The sequence below is a fragment of the Thermothelomyces thermophilus genome, chromosome 3 (assembly GCF_000226095.1).
Source record: "Thermothelomyces thermophilus ATCC 42464 chromosome 3, complete sequence".
In the NCBI taxonomy this organism is placed as follows: domain Eukaryota; kingdom Fungi; phylum Ascomycota; class Sordariomycetes; order Sordariales; family Chaetomiaceae; genus Thermothelomyces; species Thermothelomyces thermophilus.
The window spans coordinates 2,415,150-2,425,515 of NC_016474.1; the positions used below are offsets into that span (position 1 = coordinate 2,415,150).

At 55.6% G+C, this 10,366-nt stretch overlaps 2 protein-coding genes across 2 annotated transcripts; one reads left to right on the top strand and one right to left on the bottom strand.

Annotated features, from left to right (window-relative positions):
• Positions 1-4,776: 4,776 nt before the first annotated feature.
• On the top strand, positions 4,777-6,162 carry MYCTH_2304462 (uncharacterized protein). The gene is made up of 2 exons (XM_003663012.1): positions 4,777-5,069; positions 5,191-6,162. Exons 1-2 carry the CDS (start codon positions 4,939-4,941, stop codon positions 5,579-5,581), a joined length of 522 nt encoding a protein of 173 aa, XP_003663060.1. The 5' UTR covers positions 4,777-4,938; the 3' UTR covers positions 5,582-6,162.
• An 829-nt stretch (positions 6,163-6,991) lies between these two features.
• MYCTH_2304464 (uncharacterized protein) lies at positions 6,992-10,140 on the bottom strand. The gene is made up of 5 exons (XM_003663013.1): positions 9,828-10,140; positions 9,684-9,767; positions 9,382-9,631; positions 7,832-9,323; positions 6,992-7,770 (listed from the first exon to the last, which is right to left on the bottom strand). The coding sequence occupies exons 1-5, from the start codon at positions 9,881-9,883 to the stop codon at positions 7,175-7,177; spliced, it is 2,478 nt and encodes an 825-aa protein (XP_003663061.1). The 5' UTR covers positions 9,884-10,140; the 3' UTR covers positions 6,992-7,174.
• Between the last annotated feature and the right edge of the window lie 226 nt (positions 10,141-10,366).

The window sequence follows — 10,366 nt, forward strand, 5'->3', positions numbered from 1 at the left end:
ATTCGAGTTCTTCTTCTTCTTCTCCTTTTCCCTCGCTTTTCAAGCCAGAGAGACAAACAGGTTGAAGTAGGGTTTCCTTGAACGAGGAAGTGTTTCCGGGGAGGCCGAAGAAAGATTGTTAAGATCAGCTCTCTGGAGCGGACCGACAGCCGTGACAGCCGTCCTTGATGGTTTTCTGACCAAAGGCTGAGATTCTCGTGGCTGGGAGCTGGCGGAGGCGTGCATCATGCATGTATGTACAGTAAGTACATTACAGACATGTGTCTACATACGAGATTGTACGAATATGTCACTACATGGTCTCCCAGCAAGATCTCGGGGAAGGGATGGGCCCGGCTCGCTATCGTTGACGATCACCCCCGCGTTTCACCAGCTGACCTCTAGTGTCTCGGCTCGGTACACTTTTTTGTTGGGTGGCTGCGTGGGGTGGTCCGGATAGCGAACCCGAGTTCGATATTGGCCAAGTGATCTGCTTCGATGTATGTATGTACATACCCCCTTGAGCGACGCTGAGGCACCTTCCCGTCCACATCATCTCTCTTTTCTCTATCTCTATCTATCTCTCTCTCTCTCTCTCTCTCCCCGTCTTTCTCTCTCACCATGCTCAGCAAGTATCACCTCTATCACACGCTGTCTGGCTCTGCCGTGATCCGACCCCGATCTTGTTCGGCCGTGACATATCCGCGGCAGCTAATTATCCAGCGGTAACCTCCCCTCAACCCATCACCCATCAGTTGAGTAAACCTCGCAACGGGGCAGGCAATTCCTCGCAGCTCTCCTTCTTAACATTGGCCAGCTACCAGGGACGTGTGTGTTGGGAAATCGGCGCAGAAGAAACCTCAGTGTGGAGGGAGGAAGACCTTTATGGTTTGACAGAAACAGCAGCCGGCGGCGAGGATGAGGGCAGGGAACGTCGCACCTCACTTCAGGAAACTGACCGGAACACTGGAAGGTATTTCGATCAACCTACCTATCTGTACAGGGTGCGATAATTTGCAGAGTGAGCGCTCAACCAACGGCACCTTTTAAACGGCACCTTTGAAACGGCCAGGGCGGTGTTGTTGTCCGCCCTTCAGACATCCCCGTCTTTGATCCCTGGGAAGGGCTTTGTCTTCAGGTGAGACAAGGCGTATATGTATTTCCATTTACAGACCAAAAAGGGGGTCACCTGGGGAGGTCCTCCTGAGCATCTGTTCATCTCGTGCCCCTATGGCCCCTATGAGTTGTTCCCAGGGGACATACGCGGCCGGCGCCACCCCAGAGCCTGGGGCCCTCGTCCTCCAACACACCCAGCACTACTAGTACGCTACCGAGACATGTTGAGAGACATAGTTCCCTGTTTCGGCGCATGCTACGGAGTAGCACTTCCCGGTACGGAGGGTAGCCTGGGCCTTGATGGTGGCTTGACCACGCACGGGTCCTGGGTCCTGCGAGGAGCAACTGACGGACGGTGTAAGGAAGCAGCCCCTCCAAAAAAAAAAAAAAAAAAAAAAAAAAAAAAACCCTTACACGACTATGACGAGTCTTGGGCGGATGATCCACCTGCAGAGGGGTCTCACAATAACCGCAGTATGTACGGATGTACGTACGTACATACATACATACATACATATGCAGGACCAGATTTGCGTCTGCCGGATTCTAGGCCTTCGGGTACAACTCCCCTTTGTGAGACATTGCACGCAGGCCATGGCCATACCATACCAGCACATCGCATCGCTAGCTCCCCCAGGATCAACAGCCGAACCTTGGCTGGGAACAAGAAGCGCTTTTCTTCCGATACGACGGGCCTATCAAGGCACCGGGAGCCACCCAAGAGATCGCAATCCGCAACCTGGGGGCCACATCCGCTTCCAAATCGGGCCCGCTGCAGATGCAGCCTCGTTCGAGACGACCGTTGCTTGATGCTGTGACTGGCTGCTTGGGTTTGGTCTTCGTATATCGCATCAGCCTTTTTTTTTTTTTGCCGCCCTCTTTTTATATTGTATACTTCTTGTTGCTTTCCTGCTTTTCCTTCCTCCGGGCCAGACTCTGGGTGAGAGGAACCGCTTGTTTCGTTGTTCTGGTATGGTTGTATCTTTTCTTTTTTGTTTCCCCCCCCTCTTTTACCCCTCTCAACGGCTCGACTCGAGGGGTATGTAATGTGGAACACCAGGGTCTCGATCTGAACCCTGTGTTACCACACGCTGGGTAGGGCCGGTGAAGCGTCGCCTAGCTTATTGGCGGCAGCGGGAGGCCGAGTTAGGTTGTTTGGGCGCGTGGGTGCGGCTGTCATAGGGGCCCCTCTCCCTCCCTCCTCGGCCGGCATCCCAACCTACACTACACACACCTCGGAAACAACAAGGTGGTGTACAGCAGCCGTTGTGCGGTGCACTCCTGGTGTGGGTAGCTGCCCCATCTCGCCTCGAGACGGACGCGGGTGAGGAAGAGAGGGGGGGAGGGGGGGGGGGTGAGGGCACCAGAAGGGAAAGAAGAAGGGGATGAAAAAGAAGAGAGGGAGGAGGTTGTGGGTGTCATTGTAGGGTCTCGACCCTCACCACCCAATCACCCTTTTCTACCTAACATCTCGTTACCCGTTACCCAAAACACTTCCCCTCATCCCTTTCCACCTCCAGCATGAAACCGGATTGCGAATACATGCTCGTACGCCTGCCACGATCACATAGAATACGCTAGTGTAGTCTGACCTAGATCGAAATTGATCTAGGACCGTGTGAGCCATGGGCCATGCACAATACTGAGATAGGAAGGAAGAGGAAAGAGAGAGTGAGGGGGAGTGGGTGATGAGGGGGGTGGGGAGGCGGGTTCTAGAGAGTCTAGACCAGAAGCAGACATTAGATATGTCCGTAAACAGGGCAGTGGTTGGTGTATGTATGTGAATACGTCTGTACATTGCTCGCTAGACTTGTACATACGCTGTCGCGCTCTCCAACCACCACCAACTTCTGTCCTTCTCTCTCCCGTTCGGGCCCTCGTATGTGAGACCCAACGCAACGGGTCTAGTGTAGCGCTTCCGGCGGAGGAGGTGGTGTGTGCGGTGTGTTGTGGAGGGTGTGTGGAAGAAGGGGGAAAAGGGGGGGGTCAACCGACAACGTCAGCGTGCATCCCCAGCATGGCTTTATAAATATGGGAGAGCGCGGACAGTCCCGGGAAGGTGGTGTGGGTGGTGGTGGCGTGGGCGTAGCGTACGCGTAGTTGATATGTCCGCCTCGTTTCCTCTTCCTTTTGGTCAGATAATAAAATAAGAGGTGCCACTTATGCATGCCGGCTCGTCCAGCGAGGTGACCGTCCAGGCATCACCGCATACTGTAAATGGTCCATCTCCTTCATCTGAAACCATATCGAGCGAAGAAGAAAGGTAAAATCCTGATACTGGGGGTCACGGTTTGCCCTCGGAAGAAGAGGTTGTGGTGGTTTTCAGGGGAGCTGTCTGCTGCTACTCCGCAGCAGAATAGGGAGGGGGTTGGGGTTGGTAGGTAGATGTTAGTGTAGTCTCCTTTCCCCCCTCCCTCTGGAATCTGGAAATGGATGATATGAAGGGAACCCCAGGGATGACGAGCCAACGGCTGCTGGGGCGTGCAGATGCGTTATTAGCCGCGCTTGTCTGCGGCTGTGTGACGATATCGCGAGCTGCTTCCACGTTTAAGGTAATGTCGGGCTGCATCCCTCCACTACCCAAGGTAGGGTAGGTACCCAAGCTCGGTTGCGTCTATGACCGACAGAGCGCCGCAGAGCAATATTCCACCTTCTCCTTTTCTCTTTCTCTCCTTCTGCCACTCTGCCGTCCTCGTGCGGGATACATGGCCGAGAGGGCCCGCCTTCATATTCACATGCCGTAAGATGTAGACGTGACACAGCAGCAACCGGTGTGCTGACATCATCAGATCTTGCGTCGAGAAAAGAGGGAAATGGTGGGGGGTACACCCGTCAGGATCGAATAAAACAAACTTCCGAACTAAGCGGGAAAATTCAAGCAGGGAAAAAAGAGAGCAGGGAAGTGAGAACTCTGACTCGGATGGCAAGAACCTAAATGGACCGAAATGGGAACAATAGGCTACAATTGTTGGTTGCCGGATTGTTTTCCCATGGCATCGGGCATGAAGAGAAGAAGGTTAGGCTCTGCAAAGGCGTTGATCACGGCATAGCGGGCGGGCACGGAAGAGCGCAATGCCATGGATCGTTCTCGAGGTGGTCTGTTTTGTGCCCAGTTGGTCGGGAGTAGCTACCGGGTAGTTAGTATGTAGTTGCTCAGTGTTGTCGGTACTGTACTGTACCTGCCTACGGAGTACTACCTTAGCTGTTTAAAGGCAGTGGAGGCTCCTGGTCCTTGTATTTGGCAAGTACGGTACGTGAGACGCCCCAAAAGTCAGGAACATTGACTACGCGGTAGGTAAAAGTTCGTTGGCTGATAAATAAGGCACCTACGGGAAGATCTGACCTGGCTTACCCTATCCACGGCGGGGCTAATATTCAAACGCCACGTCAAGACGAACCCGTTGCATTTCAGCCCTGCTCTGCTATTGTTCAGCCTCGCCTTTTCTTCGCCCATTCATGGAAAGCTTGTCCATGAATAACAAATAGGCTGCACCAGCTCATCTAGATACCTTTGCTACCGTTCTTTTTTTGCCTTGCCCGGCCAAGGCGCCCCAGATGCCCCAGATGCCCCAGATCAACTCGCAAACACGCGATTTCTGAACGGTCCACTGCGCCCCTCAGCACCCGATCCCAGGCACGAGATTTAAGGTTTCAAGAAGCTGCAAAACACCTGCACCTCACGTCTCGTGATTAGGTTCACGCTACTTTGTGCTCCAACGTTGGATACCCTTCTTGATTATCAGGCACTGGTTTATCACCGCCGCCTGCCAGAGGGCCCTTCGCGCCTTTCTCATACTGCAATCCTCGAGACCAGAGACCAGAGACCGGAACCATCGTCGCACAATGTCGAGCCAGAATCCATCCACGCCTGTCAAGGTGCCATCATCGGCTGCCAACTACACCGCCGCCACACAGGATCAAGACCTCAGGTCTCAAATCAATGCCTTGCTGATAAAGGAAGGCCACGTTTCCAAGTAAGCTGCCTTGGCACGCCCCGGTGGCCGGCCCCCCTTCCCGTAGCTTAGCGCACCATGGCGACCGCGACCACCACCTTGAGACTTAGATCGCTCACACACCCGTGTCCCCCGTGAACAGGATCCAGGAGAGTCTCCTGCACGCGCTGCACGCCCACCAGTCCAACTGGCCCAGCGTCATCCAAGCCCATGCCCTCTCCCTCCTCCGCTCCGGCGAAGTGACCTCCTTTCCAGCCCTCATGCGTCGCGTGCTTGAGGACGTCCGGCAAGACACGGCCCTCGGGCCCAGCGCCAACAACACCAACGGCAACTCCAGACCCGCCACCAACGGCGCCACCGAGGAGAACGGCACCCCCCTGGCAAACGGCAAGAAGGCCGACTCCAACGGCTCCAACGGTGCCGCCGCCAGACAAAGCCTCGCCGTGCCCCAGACGGTTGTCGACGAAGCGCTCAGGATCACGCGCGAGTGCCTGGACCTGGTCTGCGAGATCGACGAGACTGGCGCGACATGATTGCTTCGAGGGGAAACAACCCAGCAAAGGGAAGAAGGGGTGGGGGGGTGTGGGGTGGAACAAGGAGAGAGGTGTGAACGAGGGCAGGCCGGCTCTCCAAAAGGGGCCGGGACAGGCGAGGAGGTGTTTGTGGACAACGGAAATTGGCATCACCGGTCTGCATCATCAACCCCCCGACCCTTCCCGGAAAGCACAGATTGAGTTGAGCATGGGCTGCTGCATCCGCCGTCTCTACAACACATTCACCAGGAATTCAAGATGAAGGAGACCACACCTAGGCGTGCCACCCGGACCCGAAAGAGAACGCGGCTGAATAGGCCGACCAAGGAACCAAAGAGGGAACCGGAACCATGTTTCCCAAGGTGGTGCCCCGCTAGCCCCCCGGAACCGGACACAGAAGGCTGGCAACAATAACAACAGCAACAACAGCAGCAGCAGCAACAACAACAACAAAAACCATATTCAGGCCCGATCCCATAGTCAACCCACCATTTCTGAGCACTGGTTCGGTTTATCGTCCTTTCTGTTTGCTCGTTAAACGCGGGAAAGGGGAGCGGGATTGGGTACGGATCTTGGGAACGGGAACGGAAATATCAACAGGGCGGGACAGGAAGCTCCATGATAATAACCATGAATGGCTAGACTTAATTCTCCATTGGGTGTAATGCGGCGGTCTGCATTAACGAACGGGAAAGATCTTTATCTACTTTTTGTTCCCGAGCTTACATTGTATTTGTACATTTACACCATCCCGTGAGTGCGGATAATGAGTTTGGGGGGAGAGTCTCGGACGAAGAGAGCAACGCGGATGAGACGCTCGCCGTTTCCTCCACAACCCCATCATCCTATTGTCGCACTCTTGTATCTTAGTGGTCCTCTCTCACCTCGTTAATCCCTAGTTGACGGAGTTCCAGTGCAATTCCAAGCCGCCGTGAACCAGAGGCGAACCTTGCTACGACTTTGGGGGTCCTGGCTCGGAAATCGCTGGTGTGTCTACAATTGTGCGGCGACCTAAGTGGTTAACTCTGGCCTGGCCAGGAGAGCAAAATCGGACACACTCGCCGAAACTCGCATCACAAAAAATGTTTGATATAAGCAGACGCTCAAATCAGCAAAGGACAGACACACACCTGCGCAAGCATATGTAGCAAGACTCTGGGACCCCAATCTATAATCTGTCCTGTCTTTCTCAAGTGCGCCGTTATCAACAACCACCGTTGCTACCATCCGGCAGACCGCTGGACCGTGTCACGCCTCCTCCCCAAACGACCGTGGCCGTCCAATCTATCTCTGGACTCCCGCCTCCCATTACCCAGGGGGGAGCAAGTGTCCATCCATCCGCTTCCTCCTACCCTAGCTTTGGAGGAGCTCACAAAGGCAGGCGGAAGAGTAACTGATCAACTCCGCGCAAGGGAAGCAAGGCTAGAACATCAATGCGAGCCCACGACCGTCATGGATGATGAGCAGGCGCGTGAGAGACGCTTCTGACTCTTCATGGTCTCATGATTCCCAGATCGATGAAAGGAAAAGAGCTAGATAGAATACACAAGACCCCGGAGCCCAGATAGAATCTCTAAACGCCTGCTTGGCCGTTTAATCGTAGAGACCGTCGTCGTTCCCGGCATCGCCAAACGAGTTACCGGCGCCCGAGCTGCCGGCGTTGCCGCCCTCAATGCCGCCCTCGGGAAACTTGAAGTAGGCGCCGGGACCAGCGTTCTTCATCTGCTGGGCAAACGCCTCGTAACGGCGGATCTCAACGTCGGTAACCGAGCGGCGGGCGTCCCGCATGGCTTCCTCGAAGTGGCGCTTGGTGAGCTCCGGAACCGGGTCCTCCTCGTCCTCCATGTCGACGTCCTCGCCGGCAGCCTCACGTTCCTTGTTCCGCTGGATCTCGAGCGAGATGGACTCCTTGATGGCCAGCTTGACAGCGCGCTGGGTGATGAAACCAAGATCGGCACCGGAGAAACCGTGAGTCTTCGACGCGATGTAGGCGAGGTCGACGTCAGCGGCAACGGGCGTCTTGCGCAGCTGAGCCTTGAGAATGCTCAAACGGCCAGCTTCGTCGGGCAGAGGCACGTAGATGAGCGAGTCAAGACGGCCGGGACGGCACAGGGCAGGGTCAAGCTGCTCCGGCCGGTTGGTGGCGCCGATGACGAAGACATTCTTCTTCGAAGTCATGCCGTCCATTTCTGTAGGGGCGTGTTAATACGAGGGAGGAAACTGAAACGAGGTCAAGGGAAAACTACTTACCAGTCAGGAGCTGGTTGACGACACGGTCAGAGGCACCGCCAGCGTCGCCAACAGAGCCACCACGGGCTTTGGCGATGGAGTCCAACTCGTCGAGGAAGACAACGCAGGGGGCAGCAGCGCGCGCCTTGTCGAAAATGTCACGGATGTTGCTCTCCGACTCGCCGAACCACATGGACAGCAGTTCGGGGCCCTTGACGGAGATGAAGTTGGCAGCGCACTCGTTGGCAACAGCCTTGGCCAACATCGTCTTACCCGTACCGGGGGGACCATAGAAGAGCACACCACGGGACGGCGAGAGGCCAAACTTGAGGAACTTCTCTGGATGGTCGACGGGGTACTGGACGTTCTCCTTGAGTTCCTGCTTGACACTCTCGAGGCCGCCAATATCCTCCCAGCGGACGTTGGGAACTTCGACGACGGCAACCTCGCGGAGAGCCGAGGGGTTCGACACGCCGAGGGCGAAACGGAAGTTCTCCATGGTGACACCAAGCGAGTCGAGAACCTCGGCATCAATGGTGTCCTCGTCGAGGTCGATGAGATCCATCTTCTCGCGAATCTGCTGCATGGCCGCTTCGGAACAGAGAGCAGCAAGATCAGAGCCGACATAGCCGTGTGTCTCGGCAGCAATCTGCTCAAGATCGACGTCATCGGCCAGCTTCATATTCTTGGTGTGGATCTGCAGGATCTCAAGACGGCCAGTGGGGTCGGGAATGCCGATGTCGACTTCACGGTCGAAACGACCGAAGCGACGCAGAGCTGGGTCGATAGAGTTGGGCCTGTTAGTCGCGGCCATGACGACGACGTTAGACCGCGCCTTCATGCCGTCCATGAGGGTGAGCAGCTGAGACACGACACGGCGCTCAACCTCGCCGTTCGTCTTCTCGCGCTTGGGAGCGATGGAATCAATTTCGTCAATGAAGATAATGGCAGGCGAGTTCTTCTCGGCCTCCTCGAACGCTTTCCTGAGGTTGGACTCGGATTCACCGGCCATCTTGGACATAATCTCGGGGCCGTTGATCAAGAAGAAGAAAGCGCCGGTCTCGTTGGCAACGGCACGAGCCATCAGTGTCTTACCGGTACCCGGAGGCCCGTAGAGCAGCACACCGCGAGGGGGCTTGATACCGATGGACTTGAATAGCTGAGGATGCCGCAGTGGCAGCTCGACCATTTCACGGATCTGAGCCATCTGCTTGCGGCAACCGCCGATATCATCGTAGCCGACCTCGTTCAGGTTGTTCTCCTCCTCATCGCGCTGGATGGGCTCGCCTTCACAGTGGATGACCGTATCCTGAGCCACGATGCCGTACTCGGGCGGGTCGACCTCGACAACCTTGAACTCCACTTGCCTCATGCCACCACGAACGATGAAGAGGTCGCCTTGCCTAACGGGACGGTAGGCTTCTCGGAAGTACGGAGCGAGGAAGACATCAAACAGAGACCCGGTGAGGCCTTCAACGGTATCGGCGATGGGAAGGACGGCGATGCGCTTGGCCTGATTCTCTCTGTCAGCCTCTTGTGACGGGCCACGGGAAACGCTTACGGTTACTCACATATTTGATATCCGGGCAAGGATGGATGGTGATGATGTCGCCGTGCTTGACCCGCAGGTTGTGGCGGACGACGCGGTTGATGCGGGCGCTCCCGTCATCCAGATCGTCGTCGGCGAGGACAATCAGAACGGTGTCCTTCCTCTTCTTGCCGCGGACCAACACTGTGTCACCACGGAACAGCTGGAGGGCCTCCATGGTGTTGTTAGAGAGGGCGATGATCGAGTTGTCATCGTTGACGGCATCGGTCACCCTTCTCCTCGTTAGCACGAGTATCCGATACGGCAGCTTGTCGGCTCACATACATCAACTGGTTAGGCTTCTTCTTCTTCTTGAGGATGGCGGTCGCTGTGTCATCTTCTTCCTTGCGCTCAGCGCCAGAGGCGTCGCTGTGCCGAGAGTTAGCCAACTATTTGAGCTCCAACATGCGTTGGTGATGGGCTGCGTACGTCAAGTTGACCTTCTTCTTGTGCGCAGGATGATCGGGTGTGGGCTCCGGAGACATCTTGTTGGCCTGATCGCGAGCTGCGGGAATCGGCGGGGTCGACTAGTAGAGAGAGTGGGCTGTGCGACGTGGCGGGTGTTGCGGAAGGAGGGTATTTGCGCAACAGGGAAGATGAGGAAGTTGATGAGAGGAAAAGAGTTGATTCCAGAAGAGAAATTTGATGGAGGAAGATAAGCCTTGGAGATTTTTGGCAGTCTTCGCCTTTGGATGAAAGTAGTCGGAAGTCGCCTCTCCAAGGACAACAGGCGGCAACAGAGTGACGTGTGGAGCATGGGCGGCGAAGCCCGTGCACTCTCAGCTTCCAGGTACGCAAGCAGTTGCAGGCTGAAAGATGGTCCGAGCTTCACCTAACGTTATCGGCATCTCACCAATCATTCATTCGCTATGGAGAAGCTTCTAACTGTTTCCATTTACACTGATTACACTCCAAACTCAAGGTTGGCCATCTGCTGAATTGTACAGATGACGCTTGCAGTGAAGTTA

What these genes read in the sequence shown, in the direction of transcription:
- MYCTH_2304462 (XM_003663012.1), top strand. Translation starts at nt 4,939, where the DNA reads ATGTCGAGCCAGAATCCATCCACGCCTGTCAAGGTGCCATCATCGGCT. An exon ending in AAGGAAGGCCACGTTTCCAA is followed by an intron (nt 5,070 to 5,190) that starts GTAAGCTGCCTT and finishes CCCCGTGAACAG; the next exon opens with GATCCAGGAGAGTCTCCTGC.
- MYCTH_2304464 (XM_003663013.1), bottom strand. Translation starts at nt 9,883, where the DNA reads ATGTCTCCGGAGCCCACACCCGATCATCCTGCGCACAAGAAGAAGGTC. An exon ending in CTTGCCCGGATATCAAATAT is followed by an intron (nt 9,324 to 9,381) that starts GTGAGTAACCGT and finishes AGAGAGAATCAG; the next exon opens with GCCAAGCGCATCGCCGTCCT. An exon ending in CGTCAACCAGCTCCTGACTG is followed by an intron (nt 7,771 to 7,831) that starts GTAAGTAGTTTT and finishes ACGCCCCTACAG; the next exon opens with AAATGGACGGCATGACTTCG.